At 36.8% G+C, this 23055-nt stretch overlaps 1 protein-coding gene across 1 annotated transcript; it reads left to right on the top strand.

Moving 5' to 3' along the window:
* Positions 1–11473: 11473 nt before the first annotated feature.
* On the top strand, positions 11474–14816 carry LOC131429287 (UDP-glucosyltransferase 2-like). The gene is made up of 2 exons (XM_058593343.1): positions 11474–12644; positions 14689–14816. The coding sequence occupies exons 1-2, from the start codon at positions 11474–11476 to the stop codon at positions 14814–14816; spliced, it is 1299 nt and encodes a 432-aa protein (XP_058449326.1).
* The last annotated feature ends 8239 nt before the right edge of the window (positions 14817–23055 follow it).

Here is a 23055-nt window from a genome sequence, read left to right as displayed (position 1 = left end):
TGTCTTATTGACGCCTTGCATGTAGTGCACCTTGCTGGAAGAAGCTGATGATTGCGATGATGTCAAGGCACGCATCGTCATGCTTTTGCTTTCATTCATAAGTATTAATAAAAGTCTGAATTATTCATGGACTTCAAACAAACCATGGTGAAGCCGTCAGGCAGCATCTTCCATAGGCGTGCTGTCGAGTACAGACTCGTGACTGAAGGTTGTAAAACGACAATTCCTTCAGCATCAACACAAACACACACGCGCACACCTCACGGTGATAACTACGGTGTTTGGCGTGTAAAACGGTAAACATAAGGCCTTAGGTGCGTATACAACGTAAGCCACGCAAGGGGTCTGAAACGAAAATATTACGAGTTTGCGCTATATAAAGAAGTAATTTTCTCAAATTCACCCGCAAATATGCGTGCTAGTACCATTTGAGGAAGAATTAGGGCCATTTTTGGTGCATTTTTGTGGCAAAACTTTCTTATTTTTCTTCTACTTAACAAAGCCCGTTGGTTTGTTTGAGAGTTTATTCTTTTCACCTTAATGCGCTAGTCTCAACCAACGCGAAGTTGATCTTGACTAACCAGTGAATTCGTTCGAACCATTCAATCGTTGCGGGGGCTGCACGGAATTGCTAGAGACAGTGTTGATTGATCTATGAAAATAATTTTTATCGTTTATTAAAACCCGTGCACAGGCCTCGTGATAACAATCTGGGTATAGCATCATACCTTCTATTTGAATTTTAGTTGTGAAAATAGTATTCAAGCAAAAGAATAAAATGAGTCAAAATTTTGCTAGCGTGCCGCAAAAATCCCATCTACGCCCACGCTAAATTGGCGAAAACTGCCACCAATATCATTTACATGCTAACCGGAAACCACGAAACCGAAAAACCGCAAGAACAAGTGAACAGCTGTTTCAAGCTGTTTTATGCATTGAGCTAAAAAATGAGCCGGACTGTCGACTTACAATCAGGGCGGTGACTGCAAATCTTGATATTAAGCTGAACAACAAACTTGACAGAAATAATTTACTGCAACTGAAGTGAGAAAGGTGTAAGAGATGTGGATATTTCAAAGAAGAAATGCGATTTGCGGATGCAACGATTTACACTAAAGAATGCCTTAAGGGCTAAAAACAGTACCGTAAAGTGGTCGATTTTTTGCTATTTTCCCGTTTCAAATCATATTTTCTTGGAAACGGTGCAGAATATATTGGAAAAACCCACCTGACAATGTATTTGACATTTAGTTGAGAATATTCTGTGAAATTTTCAGAATGATTCATTGAGTTCAGCGATCGTGTTGTATTTTTTCTGACTGAAGAAGAAGACTGAATTGGAACGCTCGGAAATGCATACTTGTTCATCGAATATCTCGGCTTTGAATGCTTGTATCATAAATCTACCGTAACAAAGTCTAGATAATTCAGTTTAGATGCGATAAGTACATAAAAACATATATGTTATCGCGATAAAAATTAAGTCTTGTATTTTTTTGTGAAACAAAGTCAGTGCATTGAAATCCGCCATTTTTTTCGTTTTGCTTTCCTGATAGCATTATGAAAAAGGAAAGAGAAATAAAATTGGCTCGACAAGGCTGCCAAACACACAGACTTTTCATTGTATATAAACACATTTTTTGTTTCGCATTCTATCTTTGTAAAAGTTGAATATTTTTTCATTGTTCATTGGAATCTATGTAATGTTCAACCCATAAGATAGATTTATGTGATAAAATTTCTCATCAAAATAATAACATGTACGCTGGCAACCCGGTACAGTTTGCTCATATACGAGAGAATACAAGAGAAATACGATGCGCAAAGGGAATTGAGCGAGCCACGTGGTCGATTTAAAACACAACACGCGACCCTCTGTCCTCAGACCTTAAGGTGAAATGTAAGTCCCGAAAAATGCGCGTAAAATTTTAACCTCTCGATTTGAACGAATCGTCACACAAACTATAACAGGTAATTTTGATTTTATTTCAGTGATCGAGCGCAGTGGGCTTACCACACGTTTTGTTGGCTTTTAAAAAAGACTCTTATTGATTTATAATGTATTTGTGAATGTTTCAAAATTTGAATATATCCTAATTCAATCTTTATTGTTATTGATTACTACTACACTAGAACTATGAACCATGAGTATTCATAACTGACTAAAATGTATAAACGTGAGTTTAGCAGCAAGCATTGATTTTCCTTCTAAAGAACGTAGAAAGTATTTTCGGTATCGTCAGCAGTAATTTACCGCCTGAGAGAGCACGGTCGAATTGCATTATCGATTAAAGCATTGTACGGTTGTATGCAAGACACGACCGAGCACAATTACATTAAAAATGAAACAATTCAAATGTTCTTATAGTGAAAAAATAAATCATGGTGGATGCACTAAATTAAAAACTTATTCAAGTGATCAAGTTTAAGCACTTTAATTGTTTGCAAATGATAAAAGTGACAAATGCATTCTATCATAATAATTGATTATTAATTTTTTTATAAATATATACTTTAAAAGAAAGTAAATGTTGATGATTTCAAAGTTAGATTAATTAATACACCCAAACTTCCGTTTACGTTCACTTTTCTTACGTTACCTCTTTTTACGTAACTCTTTCTACGAACTAAATCCCAAATAACGTACTTTTTTACGAACCTACTTCGTATAAAGAGGTTTTTGCATGCAAGGAAAATCGATTCCGGCACATTTACATTCCATGGTTATTACTACAATATGATGTTGAAGTTGGAAAACGATGTTTGACTTGGTTCTGAATTCCAAGATGGCGACTTTCGGTTTGTTGATATTCCTTGAAAACCCTTACAATATGGATATTTTCGGAACATGTTTGATGTGTAGATGTCGGAAAACGATGTTTAACTTGGTTCTGAATTCCAAGATGGCGACTTTCGGTTTGTTGATATTCCTTGAAAACCCTTACAATATGGATATATTCGGAACATGTTTGATGTGTAGATGTCGGAAAACGATGTTTGAGGTGGTTTTGAATTCCAAGATGACGACTTCCGGTATATTGGCATTCTTCAAAACCTTTTACAATATTCCTCAAAACCCTTACAATAACTGGTTTGATAAGTAGATGTCGGAAACGATGTTTGAAGTGGTTCTGAATTCTGCTTTAGGTCATTATATGTAGAATTTCGCTTTATTTAGGGCACTATACATATCCAATAATATAAATACATAGTGAAAACTTTTTTTACTTTGAAAATTCCAAATAACGTAAACTTTTTTTACGTCATAATTCAATTTACGAAGTCCCGATTATTACGTAAATGGAGGTTTGGGTGTTTTATGACTAAAATTTTCAAGAAAGAGAATTTTGATTAAGAAATGTTGAATCAGTAACCGTGAACCAGTAAACTCTGTAATAGTGTAATTCGATTGATCCTTCGTTAAATAGCGTTGATAATCTTCGAAAAGAGACGGTAAATATTATGGCAACAATACAAGGAAGTAAACATATGAAACAAAATATTTTATTACTTCCATTTATTCGCACTTTCGCATACTAAGAACTACTGGATACATAGCAAAGTTCAACAATTTTGTTTATATTGTAACTTGATGTTATTAGCACATGAATGAACATTGTCATAGTTACATGCTTCTGTGGTTCAGTCGATTAGCTGACGTGCTTTGTGATCTGATGGTTCTTGGTTCAAGTCGCGTCGTTGCTGTCGATCTTTTGTTCATTAATTCGATTTCAAGCCATGTGATTTTCAAATCACACAATTTTACAAGTTCTTGAATATAAAATTGTGGCTAATGCTAAAAGATAATTTTGTTTTGCCATATTTAATGAAAAATAAGCATCTATAATTATCTTCAAATCACAACTTTGAACTGAATATATTTGAAAGTCATGCACGGAACGACCGAAATTAGCTCTGCGCCTAATTCGTATTACTGTTTTAGAATTAGTTGATTTTAACAACAAAATTTCCAAAATAACTATAAAATTAGTTAAAATTGAGAATTTATTTGCTGAAAAAAACTCTTATTTTTAGAGAATGTGTTTAGTTGGCGAATATTCTGGACACAAACCAGCAATATCTCAATCCAACACGAAATTCTCATTGACAACTAATTTTGTTTTTAAAATCAGAAAATTTGTTTCTATTTATCTATCACCAGTTTATTAGCCACAAAATTCATGAGAAGTGTCAAAACAAAACAATCCAATAAAAAGCTAAAAGGGACAGTCTTGTTGAAACTGCTTGCAAGTTGTTTAGATGTTTTACGCATGTGTTACGATATATCCATATATAAATTTCTAAACCGGTATGTAAAAATGACGTAAACTGTTAGTGGAAAGTGTATTTATTCAGAGTTTGTGCGCATTTGAAGCGATTGTGCGTAATAATGTTTTTACGCGGAACAGTGAATTGAGTTTCGAATGTTGCACTCTAATTGTACAGGGTGATTTTTTAAGAGCTTGAGAACTTTTTTAAACAATAAAACGCATAAAATTTGCAAAATCTCATCGGTTCTTTATTTTAAACGTTAGATTGGTACATGACATTTACTTTTTGAAGATAATTTCATTTAAATGTTGACCGCGGCTGCGTCTTAGGTGGTCCATTCGGAAAGTCCGCTTTTTTATCGACAAATTTTGTTCAGTGATGAGGCTCATTTCTGGTTGAATGGCTACGTAAATAAGCAAAATTGCCGCATTTGGAGTGAAGAGCAACCAGAAGCCGTTCAAGAACTGCCCATGCATCCCGAAAAATGCACTGTTTGGTGTGGTTTGTACGCTGGTGGAATCATTGGACCGTATTTTTTCAAAGATGCTGTTGGACGCAACGTTACAGTGAATGGCGATCGCTATCGTTCGATGCTAACAAACTTTTTGTTGCCAAAAATGGAAGAACTGAACTTGGTTGACATGTGGTTTCAACAAGATGGCGCTACATGCCACACAGCTCGCGATTCTATGGCCATTTTGAGGGAAAACTTCGGAGAACAATTCATCTCAAGAAATGGACCGGTAAGTTGGCCACCAAGATCATGCGATTTGACGCCTTTAGACTATTTTTTGTGGGGCTACGTCAAGTCTAAAGTCTACAGAAACAAGCCAGTAACTATTCCAGCTTTGGAAGACAACATTTCCGAAGAAATTCGGGCTATTCCGGCCGAAATGCTCGAAAAAGTTGCCCAAAATTGGACTTTCCGAATGGACCACTTAAGACGCAGCCGCGGTCAACATTTAAATGAAATTATCTTCAAAAAGTAAATGTCATGTACCAATCTAACGTTTAAAATAAAGAACCGATGAGATTTTGCAAATTTTATGCGTTTTATTGTTTAAAAAAGTTCTCAAGCTCTTAAAAAATCACCCTGTATATGTCAAATGATGTTTTTTGTATCTTCCAACCTTCCGGGCCACGCCGTTCGATGTACTACTTGTATTCGGTTTTTATTCTCCGAGTGCTCAAAGTTTTCAGTGAGAGAGTCGATTTCGCGAAGCCGAATGAAGAAAACAGCGATTTAGAAGAAAAATGTTCAAAAAGAAGTTTATGTTTCGCTTATGTCTTTTTCTCCAATACAACATCGTATTTATACCTGCCAATATAGAAAAGACAACCGCGACTGAAATTTTTTTCGGTAGTAGTGTGCCATCTAGTGGCTAGTAGTCATTACGGTGCGTTATTTCGGCGACAGAGCGCCATATAGCTGCAAATTGCAGAAACCAATTCAACCATTTATATTGGTTGAAAACAACGTTTTATTTCTCTAATTCAACTAAAAAGTTAGTTGAATGGATATGAAGTGTGCCTTAGCTAAGAAAGGACAATTGGTGAATTCAACTAAAAAAATAGCCATTTCAATAAATCTTTTATTATTATCAAGGAAATTAGAATTAAAAAATCTAAATTAGCAAAAGTAAGATTTTTTTAGTTGTCTCAAAAAATAACTAACTAAAATCAGAAAATCAACTAATTTTTTCGCCAAAATGCTGATATCGGTCTTTCCGTGTGTGCAAATTGATCAACACATCACCGAGATACAAGCGCTCCGTATTGGGACCGGAAAATCTATCACCGAAAGTTTCCAACTGGCCTGTTAGTCCCCGGAACATCAATATCTATTGAAAAATCCGATCGCACGTTCCGTGGTTTGTTTAATATTTATATAGAAACTAGCGGACCCCTGCACACTTCGTAGCGCAATAATATTAGATTAGATGTAAAAAATCAAAACTACTTATCAATTTTAATGATTATTTAAGAAAAATATCATTATAATGCTCTATGATAGTGGCCACAACCTTTTTATATCGCGAACAACAGGACAAAATATATAAAACTGATGGTTTGCCGAAACGCAAACAGGCAGCGTATAATTTACCATCCTAAAAAAACTCTAAATTCACGCTACAGACTCATAACGATTATTGACGGTAATAGAAAAGTGTACTTGTTCCTTTTTTTTCTGTACCTGTAGCTGGATGGAAATTATTTCGAACACTTATATTAGAATAATCGAACGACCCTCATGATTGCTCGAGATTAGTGAAATAGAATGGTAGAGTGTTCTGTAAAAATGAATCATCTGACAATTGTTTTTGATTCGATCTCAACATTTTTCCCCAAATCAGGTACACACACTTTGCACTTTTAAGCAGTTTTTTCCTGCTCTTAAAAGTCCCAAATGATTCAAGCAAAATACAACCAAAATCAGTTTGACGGTTTATGAGCAAGAGAGTGAATCATTCGAATAGGTAAAACATGTCGATGAGTTCCCAAATCTCGGTTCAATCGATGTAATTTAAAAACAGAAAGCAAACGGGATGGTTCGAGTACATTGGACGAAACTGTTCATAGTTACTCAAATGCAGATAATTTGAAATTTCGGAATACTCTGGGTTGATATAATTCGAATCGCGTTTTGGCCAATTGAAGACGTTTGGACTCAAATAAATAACCGAACTTGCAGTTTGAAGCAATTGACGAAATTTTCGAGAAAAATTTACACAAAATCCCGTCCAAAAAATCCTTCAAATGTATAGCACGGGAAATGCTTATGAAAAATTTAAACCGAAAAAAACAGACAACATCCTTCTAATTCGAATGGAATCGTTCCAAAAATTAGAGATCCGAACAGTTTTGGTGTTTGAGTTAACGGTCCTAATTTGAAGTGGCAGCTGAGGTGTGCTGATCCTGTTGTCTTAGTGCATTGTGAAAGCAATAATTATGTCTATCAAGAAGATACAATTCACATTTCTGGAATTTTAGGAAAACAACGAATCATAAAAAAACGTTAATCACTTTCTTTTCTTATAGTCGTTTTATGATTTGACTTCACGGCATTGAACCCAAATTTATATATCGGAAAATGGAAACCTGTATGCTGTTCATTTGGCGCCCTAACTTCGAAATAAAAAAAACACGTGAATCAAGTAGGCTCAGTGAAATTTTTGCACAAATCAGCTCGTTTGGGGCCAAATGGTTTTAATAATAATCTAGTGTTCACATTTTGCTCTCCAGTGGGCAGCAACATTGCATAACTCGATACGCGCCAAATAATCATCGGAGATCTAGCATGCATTGAGTGGAAAATTTCCAATTCTAAACGAACCAATTTTTTAGTTTTTCTCTACTTTCCCGGAGAATTTTCCTTATGTACTATAGCCTAAAACCTCCGCATTAACGTTACCTTTCGAACAAAAAAAAAACTCATTTCAAGATCGACCCACGCATACCAGAGAACATTAGCAACACACACTTTTTTCGCTATTATTTAAAAAAAAACGAATTCTTAAATTCGAAGAAGTGAGACTGGGCACTGTTTCCAAATTTGGGAAATTTTTAGTTTTCAAGGTTGGTGTTAGATATTAATTGTTAAACTGTAAACGAAATTTATTGTATAAGTCCATTTGTTAATGTTTTCCCACTTAAATCAACTCTGAATGTGAACAGATAATTCCATTCGAGTATATAGGAAAGTTTTAAATCATACCTTTGAGGATCACACAATAATAATTATTTTGTTATCCATATTGGTAAGGTTTTTCTACCTGAATTCGTTCAAACTCAAGTAAATAGAAAAACTCCTCCAAAAATATTCTAAGTACATGGGATATGCCAAAAGAACCACTATCTCGCTATCTCGTGGTGACCACGTTGATTCAATTCTTCAACGGCTAAAGAATATTTAATATACTCAAGCGAACACGATGTGCAGCAGACAGCAGAAAATTGCACCAATACACAATCCAAAAGCGGCAATCAAGCGTTCGAACGCATATAATTTTCAATTTTGTCATCACTGAACTACTTGCTGTTTTCACAGGCAAGCACCTACCAAGCAAAGAAATGTTATGCAACATATATTTATAGATTCGGCTTTGTGCTAAACTTCATACTACGCAGAGTGATGCGGTGTTTTTGAAGCATAACGTGTAGCCTCCCTATGCCGGACGAAGCAGATCTGCTAGTAAATGATGTTCGAGGTGTAGACCATCGATCGAAACCGAAAAATCGAAATCGAAAGTCAAAAGGATGGCATCATTGGCTCGCTGTGATTGGTTCGTGAAAATATATTTCGATTCTTCAATTTTTCAAAAGTATGCTATTGAAATACTAAAACGACGTTGCCATAGATGTTTAAGTTGAATGTTCCTGAATCGATTATTAGTTAAATTATTTAAATCCAACAACAAATGACTGAATTATTTTCGTTCAAAATTATGACAGAAAAATGTTACGCAACTATTTTTGAAACTTTTAATTGACACTCGTGCCCGTGTAGTGAAGAGTAAGGCATTTTTAACGCCAAAAGAGAATACTAAGTAAAGAATTTCTGTTGAAACATGATCAGCGTTTGGAAAATCATGATCAGAAAAAGTCGCTCGCTATCACTCGCAAAAAATATCAGTTCAAGAGATTTTCCGAAAAAAATCTGTGACTGAAAAAATCACTTCCGATATATTCTTTCATGAAACAAGCATCCACAAAACTCTGAACCTTGAAGTTCACAAGTGATTTTTTGTGTCAGCGAAACTTGATGACGAATTTTCACCCAAAGAAGTATCGCTCAAGAGAGAAGCTAAAGTGAGAAGAGTCTCCGATGATACTTTTTTTTAAATAACTATTTATTGGAATATGAGTTAAAATTAAATTATTAAGATTTAAATTGGGTGTTCAGCCACAAGTGGTGACTTTTCAGCCCTACTAAATATATGTGATTTGGTTGATACCATGAGGACATCATTTGCTTCCGCAATTCTGAGATTTTTGTGTAGGGAAAATTCTAAACCTACTTTTATTGTGTAATGGGGAAAAGGAACTTATATACTAACTTACTAACTAATGCAGAGAGCGAATCGATTCAATTGAAGATTGCATCGGAATTTGCTTATAATATTATGTGACATTACATCTAATGGTTCTATTTTTGTGAGTCTGTGTAACTCATTTGTACTAAACCAGGGAGGACGCTTCAAAATCATTTTCAGAATTTTATTCTGTATCCTTTGAAGCGTTTTCTTCCTGGTGGAACAACAACTTGACCAAATTGGTACTGCATCAAGCATAGCTTGTTAATAAATTAACAATTTGGTTTTTTAGACAGAGCTTAGAATTTCTGTTTATAAGAGGATATAAACATTTAATATATTTAATACACTTTGCCTGGATTCCTTCAATGTGATCCTTGAAAGTGAGTTTTTTGTCATACGTTAAACCTAAGTATTTAGCTTGATCAGACCATGTCAATTCCAAGCCATTTAATTTGAATCCGATGATACTTCGATGCTAAATTTCCTCTGTGCTTTAGTTCGACACCAAATTTCGATGCGGGCAAAATTTGATTATTATATTTTCTTCAATAAAAAATCTCCACTGAATAAATTCGCAACTGATAAATAATGACTGCAATATTTTCGATGCACGTAGGGTGGTTAAACTACTTAAATTAAGCCCAATTCATTCTATTTAGCATGAATTTAATTCATAGCAGTAGCATCGTCAGCAAGTCTCGAACAGTGTTTGATTGGCGCGTTTGAATTGGCATAGCGGTAGTCTGCGCTCCTGTTACTTCTGCGTACGTTATTCAAGTTAAATGGCATGGCTAATATTTTTTAATCGCATGCAATTTCTCAAATGCATCACCACTATTGATCCACTTATCAACCACCCAACGCCCACTGAATATTTTCCGATAGGTTCAGTTTTTGTTTTTATTCATCATGTATTCCGCAAAGGGTTGAGTTACAACGGCTATGGAAATTCATTTCCCAAAAAATCTTCTGTTCGAGAATCATATCAGATATAATCAAAGTGTGAGCTTTTTTCTTAAATTTAATCGAGCAGAATGTTTGCTAGTGAACTTTTCACAGCTGATTTTTTGCTATGCGAAATCAGTTTCAGTGAGAATCGCGTTTTCAAAAAATCAGTACTGAACTTTTCTGTAGTGAGTTTTCTGATCGATGACTTATTTGTCTAAATATCACTTCTGAAAATTTTCAATCGCGATTTTAGAAATTTTGATTTTTTCCCAACACTGAACAGGATGGCTTGAGTTGCTAGAGTGTATTTCCGTCGATATCAACGAAACACATAACACTGCCAGAATTCGATTGACGTAAAAACGTCTTAGCAGAAAAAGTGGACTGAACCACCAAGAACTTATTCCTCAGTTTTGAATGACTCCACAATGGAAGAATGTGCTAGGGTAACCGCTCCCATGCTCATCTAAGACTTAACAACATTTGATCGTTAGTGCATAAATAGAAAGACAAATTGTTCTTTCGGTTCGAATTATCGACAATTACCAAGTGTTAAAAGGGGTTAAGAAATCTTGACACATCTTAGCTTCTCTAACAACTAATTGATACAAAAATATTTCAAGTACACTCATTGTACAGTTCTTCACCCCTCGATCGGAGCGTCGAAGCGGATCTCGAGTGGTTTCTACCGCTCTGACTCGCATGTGTTCCTTTATGATGATCGAATGCCCGAAATAGAATTGTTCTAATCGTTCACTGTTGTATTCTAGATGTGCTAGGATAATGAAATTTGACTTCGAAAAACATTTTTTTCCACGCTTTTGCGTTCCCATAAACTAGTTGTGCTTCAAATTGTTGTTCTAGTCAACAAGATAGTTTCAACTATGGTTCGCACAAATAAAGCACGTTCAGAAAAGGACGCTAAATTTCTAAATATTCATAATTTCGAATCCTACTCGATCTAAATAATTTTATACTTTGTCAAAAATTTGGTTTAACTAACAAGACGGATACAAAAAAAACATGTGCGTCAATCATTTTGCAGTGAGCCACTATGAGAGCAAGAAATGCTGATGAATGACACAAAATGCCGCGGCGTAAAAAAATTCAATTTAATCAAACAACTGATCGATGAAGCATCCTTAGAACGGAGTGTTTATTGATTTTCTGGATGCAATCTGAGCAGCAAGCCACTTCCCGGTACGTATTTTTACAGCATGGATAGAAAGGTCCTCGTAGTACAACAGAAACACTCCGTACGCCTTGAAGTCGATGGCGTCCATATAAAACCAAACTTTGAGATCCGATCAGGCTCAGTTATTGAAGTTATCGGAATGAAGTGCATACGGACATGGATAGCCCTTGTAATAGTTGTTTTGTCGGGAGGTTCGCGAGCTGCACGAATTTTAGCAATTTTCCCGGTACCTGCGAAAAGTCACCAGATAGTCTTCGGTGCGTTGATTGAAGGTTTGCTGGAACGAGGACACCATTTAACAGTGATGAGCCCAGATCCTTTCAAAACGAACAATCCCAACATAACGCAAATTGACTGGAACTACGCTTACAAAGTGATTGAGAGTGCATCCGATGTGGCGAAGACTACCCAAGAAAGATGGAGCTCTCTGAAGGTGGTAGAACAAATGCTGCTAGTTACGAAGCTATTTACGGAGGCAGAGTTGAATCATCCCACGGTGAAAGCCATGATCCAGAATAGAAGCGAACAGTTCGATGCTGTAATCGTTGAGTGCTTCCAAATAACACCGTTTCATGCTTTTGCCGAATTATACAACGTTCCCTTGATCGGAATAACATCCATCGATGCAATTGCCATAGCTCATGGAACCGTTGGTAATGTCGCTAATGCCATTGCGAATCCAGAGGCAAATAACAAATTCGGCACCGACATGACATTTTGGCAACGGATTGAAACATTTATCGGTATGCTAGTTTTGAACTTCTACCTGTTTCCACGGGAATTCGCTAAATACGACAAAATTATCGAACAGTATTTCGGTAGCAATATGACGAAGTCGGAGCAGCTGATGAGCCGAATTGACTTTCTGATGGTCAATGCGGAGCCGGCGCTAGGCTTTGTTCGACCAATCGCTCCGGCCTCTGTACAGTTGGGATTTTTACACGTTAAACCACCCAAAGCCTTACCCTCGGAGTTCCAGCAATATCTGGACCGTTCTAGTCGAGGAGTGATTTATTTCAGTTTGGGAACGCTCATCCGAACTACAACGCTAAACCAAAGGAACGTGCAACTGTTTCTGGATGTGTTCCGATCGTTACCGTACGAGGTCCTGTGGAAGTGTGACGGACAGATCGATCTGAACGGAGTGCGTAACGTACGGCTGGTATCGTGGTTGCCGCAGCAGGATGTGCTAGGTAGGTGTCTGATTCTCGATTATAACTCGCGTAGTGAAATGTTGAACATTGGTGTTGAAACGAATGAAAATGAGCGTTCTCCTTATCATCATCATTCCGTGTAAACCTTGAAAGTGAAATTTCTATCATACGTTAGGGTCCAAAAATTTTTCTTGATCAGATCACGTCAATCCCAAACAATTTAACTGGATGACATCATAATTGTTTGTGTGGGAAAGCAGTTCTGGACTTGTTTTTACTTTTCGTCTTCGAGTCAGCAATTCTGCTGTACTTGAATGTTCAAAATGAACTGAGCCACAGACAAAACGTAACAATATTATAAACGGTTTACCTTCATTCACGAACTAAAGCACGTTGTGTGAACAGCAACACTCTATACATGTGCATCTAATAAAATATAAAATCACAAGGTTTTTTCGAAGTGTGTAGTCGATAACAAACTGAACCGATCCTGGATTTATCTAAGTGGTTTTCTCATACCAAAGGTTATGTGAGAGGTATTATTAACGCTCGTATCCGTACTGTATTTTAGAGTATTGTACTGTATTTTCGACTCAAATACTGTGTACTGTTTTTTACCTTCAAATCTACTGTATTTCAATTTATACTGTAGTTTTACACTGAAATGTACTGTATTTTTCACACTAAAATTTAATACAGAATTTTAAATCTTCAACGCATCGAATTTCGATCTGTGGCAGTACAATAACAATATGTAGCGAATGTGAATGAGAACACAACAACACACACACAAATTTTTTCATTAATAATTCTTGTTCAGAGCGCGTCACAACAATCAAGCGAAACTTTGATGATTAAAAAAGAAAAAAAAATGTCGCTACCCTGCATGTGAAACATACAAAAAAAAAACGTGCCTAATCCACCTAGCAGTGAGATGATACCTTTTATAATCAATTCGCATGTGTTTTTGCATGAATATTCTTCGTTGTTTTAGTTTTCATGACATTATTCTAATGTCCGTCGTTTTAAGTGGCAATTTCAGATTTTAATCACTCATTACTCGAAACTGCAAATCGGATCGAATTTGAATCTAAAAGTGTAACAATCGATTAAACATTCCATGATATGTCGATGTAATTTCCACTTTAGAGTTTACGGTAATTTAAGGTACTTCCAGAGCCGGTATTCAGGAACCAGCATAATCCAAACCGATTCGTATGGCCATATGACGAATAAATTACAACAGTTTTGAGTCCAACTTTAAAGCTTTTCGGGATTGTCATCTTAGAATTTTAAAAATTCATCTTCCTACAATTCCAGAATCGGAAGTCAGAATTGGATAAAATTAGATTTATTTTAATTTGAATTTTTGTTTTTGAAATTCGATTTGGCTTTTTTGAGAAAACGATTGAGTTTTGAGAAACTATTCGATACTGGAACCGGAATTCGAAATTCGGTGTAATCGAAGTCAGACAAATTCATCTGAGTAGCTGTATAATTTACATTTGTTTCAAAATGTTTGAAAATCAATGTAGACATCTTTGAGGAATCGTAGTGCGAATTAAATTTTTGGGTGCCTTCCGAAACGAAAACTGAATACAACCAAAAATGAAATAAGTTTATTTGGCTATCGACAATCCAAATCTGCAAACCCGATAAACCTGATTAATTTATGTGGAATAGACATTTTTATACTAATCACCCTGTATCCCCGAAACCGGAAGTTGGATCTGACTTAAAAGCAAGATGTCTTATAGAATCTAAAGACTTTTCATTTGAATCTTAGATAATTCTTAGACTTCATTTCAATCTTAAAACGGTTCAGCCATTTACGAGAAAAATGAGTTACACAATTTTAATTTCGTTTCACATGTTCTCTTGTTTATTGTTTATTATTGTAAAATCAACAGACACATTGTAGTCCTAATGATAGTTTCTAATACTAAGTAAAAAATTTGCTTGAATTGTTTTCCGTGAAAGGTTGAAGTCAAATCCAGATGATACACGATTGAAAGATCTTTGCAAGCCTATAACGGCACCGTTTGTTCCATAGTTGGTGCGACGTAGAGGTAGTCGAAGAAAGGCGTTATTACGGTGAGCACGGGGACGAACATTGATATTAACCTCACGGAGCAAAGCGGGGCAGTCAATCCTATCATTCAAAATATCAGCTATCATCAAAGAACGCGACAGCTCTCGTCGTACTTGTAGTGTGTCAAGACCAATGAACAATCCGCGACTTTCATAGCTCAGCAGTTGATGTGGATTATTCCAAGGTAATCGTCGAAGAACAAAACGTACGAATCTACGTTGTATAGATTCTATTCTATGAGCTCCATTGAGGTTAAGAGGATTCCAGACTACTGAGAAATTTTCCAAAGTAGAACGAACGAGTGTACAGTATACAGTCTTCAGGCAATAAATATCATTGAAGTGCTTAGCCATTCTAAATATGAATCCCAAACAGCGTGAAGCTTTCGCAACAATGTGCTGTTTGAATGATAACTGCTCATCGAGAAAGACACCAAGATCTTTGACGCATGTCGATCTACTAATCATGAATCCTTCAAGATAGTATTCGAATTTGAACGGTAACTTTTTCCTTGTGAACGTAATGATTGAGCACTTTTCGGGATTCACTATCATATGATTGGTTTTGCACCAATTCACAAAGATTTCCAATTGCCGTTGAAGGAATTCCGCATCTTCTGAGCAGCGGATGGTATTATAGATCTTGAGGTCATCAGCGTGAGAAACTCGTGGTCCATCCAGACAAAGATTTACATCATTGAAGTACAGTAAGAAAATCAAAGGGCCAAGATGACTCCCCTGTGGAATTCTAGACGTTGCAATAAATTCTTCGGAAACACAATCATCAATTTTGATAGTAAGACGTCGATTGCTGAGATATGATTGTATCCATTGAGTGACGTTTGCACCAAAGCCGAGTCGATTTAATTTTGCAATTGTGATGTCATGATTGATTTTATCGAAAGCAGAAGAGAGATCTGTATAGATAACGTCCGTCTGCAACCCGTCTGACATAGCATTTGTTATGTAAGGTGTGAAAGATACGAGGTTAGTAGCTGTTGAACGCTTCGGCATAAATCCGTGTTGAGTATCATCAATATACTGCTTGCAATGGTTAAAAATTTGAGTCAGAATGACTTTTTCGAATAATTTAGAAATTGCGCTAAGAGAAGTGATACCGCGGTAGTTGTTCATATCGCTTTTGTCGCCTTTCTTGTAAACCGGATACATAAACGAAGCTTTCCATAAATCCGGAAACACTGCTGTAGTTAATGAGGTTCTGAATAAACGATAAAGTGGTGATATTATTCCAGCCGAACATTTCTTCAAAATAACTGCCGGTATGCCATCTGGTCCTGCAGAACTCGAAGACTTCAATCCAGCGATAGTCATCTGTACCGAATTCACGTCTATGTCAATGGAGTGCAAAAAGCAATTAGATACCGGAACGTTGATTGCCGCTCGTTCGATTTGCTGTGGGGATAATGCTTCAGTAGAGAAAACTCTCTCTTGTAGCTCCAGAACCAGAGGTCGGAACCAAACGTAATTCAGGAACCTTGTTTGGGATCAAACGACTTTTCATATAAATCTGAGTTTGTAGAAAACGGTTGAGTCATCTCCAAGAAAATTGAGTGAAATTATTTGTCACAAACGCATTTGCTGTAAGTAGTTTAAATCAATATAATTATGGAATTGTTATCAACTCGAAAATGCTGCCATCATCTAGTTTATTTATGTCATCTTCGAACAATTATGTTGTTAAAAACGAACCGTGCTGATAACATGAAAAAACGATACTTTGAATTTTCAACGTAAAAGAAGTTTTCCCTATGTATGTTTATTATTGGATACGTATAATATAATGGATAACTATGGAACAAAAATTATTAGTATTTGCAGGAAAAGGATGTCGCAGGTCGCATCAATATCCAAGATGGCGACTTCCGGTTTATTGATATTCCTTGAAAACCCTTATAATATAGATATTTTTGGAGCGGGTTTGATGAGTAGATGTTTGAGGTCGGTTTCGGTTATTTCTAGAAAACTCTTACAATTTGTGTCGATGTTTCTCGAGTTACTTGAATACTTTCACAATATGCATATTTTCGGAACGGTTTTCATTAGTAAGAGCTTACATTTTTGGAGCAGTACCCTAATATCTGCAGGAGACCTAAGTTATAGCCGGATTAAGTAGAAAAAAGATTAGAATTCCAGAAAAATCAGTTTCAGATTATCAAGGCTGTTGAAACTGCTGAATTAATACCATAATAAAGTGAAATTCTGAATATAAAAGACTAGAGCAGATGGCTTTGCCATCTTGGAATTCAGGACCACCTCAAACATTGTTTTCCGACATTCATCAATCAAACCCGTTTCGAAAACCGAATACCAATACTGTGAGGGTTTTCAAGGATTATCAATGAACCGGAAGTCGTTATTTTAGAATACAGAACCACTTCAAACATTTTTTTCCAACATGTACTAATCAAACCCGTTCCAAAAATACCCATAATATAAGGGTTTTCAAGGAATATCAATAAACCGGAAGTCGCCATATTGGAATTTCGAATCCCCTTAAACATCGTTTGCCGACATCTACTCATCAAACCCATTCCGAAAATATCCATATTGTAGTAACTTCCATGAAATATAAATGAGCGGGAAATGATTTTCATTGTATGCAAAAACCTCTTTTTACGAAGTAGGTTCGTAAAAAAAGTTTACGTTATTTGGGATTTTGTTCGTAAAAAGAGTTACGTAATAAGAGGTAACGTAAAAAAAAGTTTACGTAAACGGGGGTTTAGGTGTATCACGTCGAAATAATCGTCAGTGTGTAGTATACGGCTTTCTTTATGAAGTATTAAAAGTGCAATCGCAATTTTTACAATGAGTGAAATTAAAGCTTGCTCAATTTAGAATTGGAACAAACTTTTGCTCATATTGTGCCACTCCTGTTGGACGGATTTGGAAGTTCTTGGCGCCCACGTGTCGGGAATTTTGTCAGTTTCACGTATGATTTTTGACATTCCGCAAATCGACTGTACTTTGTAAACAATCAACATGGATGCCGAACGAAGGTTAAAAATTGTGCACAGTTGTTTGAAAAATCCATTGTGGTCTGCATCTAGGCTAGCTAAACAACTGAAATTGCCTAGAAATACCGTATGGCGCGTTATCAAACGGCATAAGGAAATATTGACGACGATTCGGAAGCCTCAAGCCAATCGTCGGAGTGCAACTGTCGACCGGAAACTGCGTGGTAAGATTTTGAAGACGATTAAGAGGAATTCTAATCTGTCGGACCGTGATTTGGCCAGAAAATTCGGTGCTGCCCATAGTACCATGAAAAGAACACGACTCCAGGAAGGAATCAAGTCGGATCGTGCTAGCAAACAGCCAAATCAGATCATAAAACAGAACAGTGTGGTCAAAATTCGTGCTCGGAAACTATATGACCAGGTGCTGACCAAGTTCGACGGGTGTCTTCTGATTGACGATGAAACCTATGTCAAGACTGACTTCGGGTAAATCCCAGGGGGTATGTTTCAGCCAAATTGAAATTTGTTTTTTCGACAAATTTGCTAGAAAATTTATGATTTGGCAGGACATTTGCAGCTGTGGCAAAAAAACGAAAGTTTTTGTTACAAATAAGACAATGACATCGGAACTATACCAAAAAGAGTGTTTCCAAAAACGAATTTTGCGTTCATTCGATCCCACGACCAACCCGTAATGTTTTGGCCAGATTTGGCAAGCTTTCATTACAGCAAAGTCGTTCAAGAATGGTATGCAGAGAAAGGGGTCCAGTTTGTTCCGAAAAATCTTAACCTTGAGAAATACTGGGCAATCATGAAGAGGAGACTCAAGGCAAAGGGAAAGGTTGTCAAAGACATCAATCAGATGACGACCAGGTGGAATAAGATAGCTAAAACGATGGACGAAGAAGGTGTGCGCCGCTTAATGAGCCGTGTTACAGGAAAATTCTAGAATTCCTTCGAAACCGTGACTAAAAATTTTATCCGTATTTTTTCTTAAAAGTCCGAAGAAAACGCTTCATTTGTATAAAAAACGATCTTGAATTCAATAATAAATAACTGAAACACAGACAATTGTCTTTGTTCCAATTCTATCTGAAGCAAGCTTTATTCAACAAAGAAGTTCCATTAAATTTTGTGTGAGGAATGAAATTTCTGATGCGAAAAGTTTAGAATGTTGCAAAAGGTCTTCGGTGATGATTATAAGTCGCGAGCAAGTGATTTTGATTGGTACAAGCTGTTCAAAGAGGGTCGAGAACGCGTTGACGACGAACCATGTCCAGGATGGCCGTCAACATCAACTGATGCTGAACACATCACTAAAATCAAGGAATTGGTTCTCGAGAATCGACGATTATCCGTCAGAGACCGTACTGGGATCGTTGAAATATCGGAAGGATCAGTAAAAATTTTTTTTGAAAGATCGATTGGGCCTAAAAAAGCACCACGATAATGCACCGTCGCTGATTTTTTCAATTTTTTGAAATTTAATCAATATCGTCAAACGTGAATCGCTACGAGCATTGAAGACTATTCCGGAAAGTGGCTTCAACTACTGCTTCGAAGATTGAAAAAAAAACTGTTGGCATAAGAGTATTGGGGCCGGGGTGGATATCTTTGAAGGGGATGCACAAAGTCTTACTATTTTATGCCCACAGTAGTGTCAGATTAGACTCAACCGATTTCGATAATGTTAAGTATTTAAAAAAAGCCATTATCAGACCATTGATACAGTCTGTAAGGCGAACAGTTCCGATTCCGGAAATTAAATCTTATAAGTGACGGAAACGCCAAGGCCGAAGCATCTACTTTGATCATGTTTGTAAATCCTTCCTCATTCGTGTTGATGATACAGACAGTTAGGAGCCTAATTAGCCATCAGATTTGCAATACTACTGAAGGGCGTAACATTTAATATTTTATTTCAAACGTATCACTCTGCCACGGAAAGTTTGAAAACATATCCCACATATTTGTGTGCTCGAGTTTGGCAGCTGATTCAACTGCATGTCACTCATATTTTGATCGTCGCATCTGAGTGACAAACGATTCAGTTTCGCATTGGTATGTAGAACCACGGAATTTCATCCTATCGAGAAGTGGCACTTACCAGGATCAAATATGTACCTAAAGAGTGAAAATATTTACCAACGAAATGTAAGAAAAATGCTTTACGCATGGGGTAAATAAAAGTTGATCATTGTGCTCTTAATTGCTGAAATGGAATGTCGATCTCTAAGTAGTAAAATGCGCGTTTTGTTTCGTTGTCACTTCTATAGTATTGAATCACGAATTCTTGTATTTAGCCATTTCGTAGTTATTGCATGTGAGTTGATTTCTATACAACGTTTTCGCTTACAAGATATTTCCGTACGTAAAACTAACCATGTCGAACACTCACATCGAGGCAACCAAACTTTATTGGATCATAGTAAAATTCAAATGTGCTAAGTCGTCAATTTTGCGTAATTCAAGCCTTTGCGACTTTGCTCCGTACCAGGGGTTGGCCAGGGCGAATGTCTCAGCGAATGAAAATACCATAACAGGTGTTAATTTCCGAATGGATGCAGCAGAGGTCACCGTCGAGACGACGAGACGTCTCCGTCCGGCGTTAACTGCGGCGACAATAGACAAGAGCCACGTTTTGTTACGAGAGATCGCGTATGTTTCCCGTAGCGATGAACGAACTGCTTCGGCAAACGCTCGATCGCGCAGAGCTGACCTTCACGTTTGATCTGTGTTTTGTTTTCTCTCTCTCTTTTCTTTTTCGACGCTACACGTCGTATAGGCTAACGTATTTGTGTACATATCCATTATTATTTGGTGCTGCGTGACATAACTGCTATTAGTTTCTTTCTTTCCTCTCCGTTTCGTTTTCGTTCAGTAACCACAGCAACCGATGATGAGGGGGGGGGGACGCCAAAGCTCCAAATTATGTACACAGATCATCTTGACCTAGACTGGATGTAAAGTGCATATTGGTGTCAGATTATCTAAAAGGTATTGAATATTTAGGGAGCCAACATTTCGTTCCGAAGCTTGAGTTTTTGCTTGGACCGACATTGATTGGGTCTCAATCAAACTACCTTTCGGACCTACAAGAAACAGCCCCAGGAAATTGTTTGACCTATTTATAGGAAACAACCAAATTAAAAACTTCATAAGTTAATTACGGAATTGCTGCAAATGCCTGACGTTATAATGAATCATGGTCAATGTGAAATCGCTCGAGTGCAATACTCGGCTAGCCATGCTGCTATGGATCGATTCCTTTTCACAATACAAAGCATTTAGTTTCAAAGTAAATATTCGAAGACAAACAAACACACAAACCCAAATCTCGGACATTGCTGGCCATATTTTGACGTTGGCCTTTATCTGATCGTAGGTTTCCGCAGTGTTCGGATCAAGCCTACAAGTACATAAGCAGTATGCTCTAATGAATGTATTGGGTCAGAATTGAAAAAATTACACAGAAAAAGTGACTAATTTTAGTTTTTGTTCGAGTATTGACAATTTGCTTCTATTTGATCATTAAAATGGCTTTAATAATTTGGTTCAATTTCATATTAAAATTTCTATATTGGGATGCCAATCAGAAACTCAAGGAAAAATACACGGAGAAATGTGGTCAGGTTTTAAACACTTGTAGCTCAGTCTATTTTGCATCAATTATTAATACTTTTTCATCATTTGATTGGAAATATTTCTAAGTTTCGATTTGAATGTATCAAGCCACGTATTTTCAATTATATATGATTGAAATTTTGATTAGTAGCGAGTAGTGTCCTATTTGTCTGCTACAAATCTCCGGCATACCGGATTTCCCTGTCATTGACGGTTTTGAAGGAGTAAGCGGTACACCAAAGGGAAAGCATCGTTCTGATTGGTCAATCGAAGCAAAAGCGAAGCTGTTGGAAGCACGCAAATTTATAAATAGAAGCGAAATTATAGCTAACGTTTCAGTCCTACGCGTAGCATGCCAGAGGCAGGTTGTTGCAAGACAGCAAGACAAAAAGTGCCCTCAAACGATTTGAAGCTTCAATTGGTATGCTCTGTTCTTGTGTCATGCCTGAGAAATCGACAACTACTCCAGGGTAAATTTATGTTTATTGTTTATCGTCTTCGATTAAAATAATATCGCACATACTAAATCTAATTCTAAATTAACTCTACTCCTATTCGTCTTTTGAAAGTGTCCTTACTAATATTAAAATCAAAGTGGTTGTAAACGCTATTGAAATGTCGACAGCAAACATCTATTGGATTGTTTTATCTATACTGCGTTCGATGAGCCACAGGTCGGAAAAATTCAGTTCTCCTCAGTGATCTACCAGGAACGTTGATATCTAATTCGGCCAAAAGCACAGGGCAGTCCATGTTGTGCGAAATCAAATCGAATATAAACAGTCGCTGCAAGTATATTCGCCTATTTCGTAGAGTGGGAAGATTGATGAGGGCGCAGTGATGATCATAGGGAGGAAGTTGTAAACGATTTTGCCAAGGAAGTTGCTGAAGGGCAAATCTGATGAAGCTCTTTTGTACTCGTTCGATACGATCTATGGGGATAGAGTGGTACGGCGACCACACAGTAACTCCATATTCGAGAATGCTACGAACCAGAGAGATGTACAGTGACATCAGACAATATATATCCGTAAATTAATTATGGTTTCGGCTTTAGCGGTCTGTTAAATAAGAACGGCTGTTATATACTGCCCGACGTTTCGACCACTGGTTATGGTCTTTTTCAAGGGAAATATCTTATCGTTCCTCGTCTAAAAGTCGTATGCCCACGAACGGTTGTTTACATAATAACAAAGCTTCTTTTGTCACTTTTGTTGCACTAATAACGTTTGTTTTGAACATTAGCCTGATAGTGGTAAAACAGGCTAATGTTCAAAACAAACGTTATTAGTGCAACAAAAGTGACAAAAGAAGCTTTGTTATTATGTAAACAACCGTTCGTGGGCATACGATTTTTAGACGATGAACGATAAGATATTTCCCTTGAAAAAGACCATAACCAGTGGTCGAAACGTCGGGCAGTATATAACAGCCGTTCCTATTTAACAGACCGCTAAAGCCGAAACCATAGTGAATGCAAAATATTTGTACGGTCGTACTAATCATCTTTCGATATCCGTAAAGTCGCGAGTATTGCGCTTGATGAGCCCTAATACTGCATATGCCTTTGCTGTCATGGTTGAGTAGTGTTCTGTGAATCGAAGTTTACTGTCGAGAATAATACCAAGATCCTTGACCGATGTTACTCTTTTTATAGGGACAGCGTTCATAGTATATTCGAACACAATTGGTGATCGTACTCGTGCAAAAGTAATGATGCTAGATTTTTCGATATTCACTCTCATACCATTTTGATG

The sequence above is a fragment of the Malaya genurostris genome, chromosome 2, assembly GCF_030247185.1.
Source record: "Malaya genurostris strain Urasoe2022 chromosome 2, Malgen_1.1, whole genome shotgun sequence".
In the NCBI taxonomy this organism is placed as follows: domain Eukaryota; kingdom Metazoa; phylum Arthropoda; class Insecta; order Diptera; family Culicidae; genus Malaya; species Malaya genurostris.
Note: the sequence above shows the minus strand (reverse complement) of the source record. Positions and strands in the feature narration are given on the sequence as shown.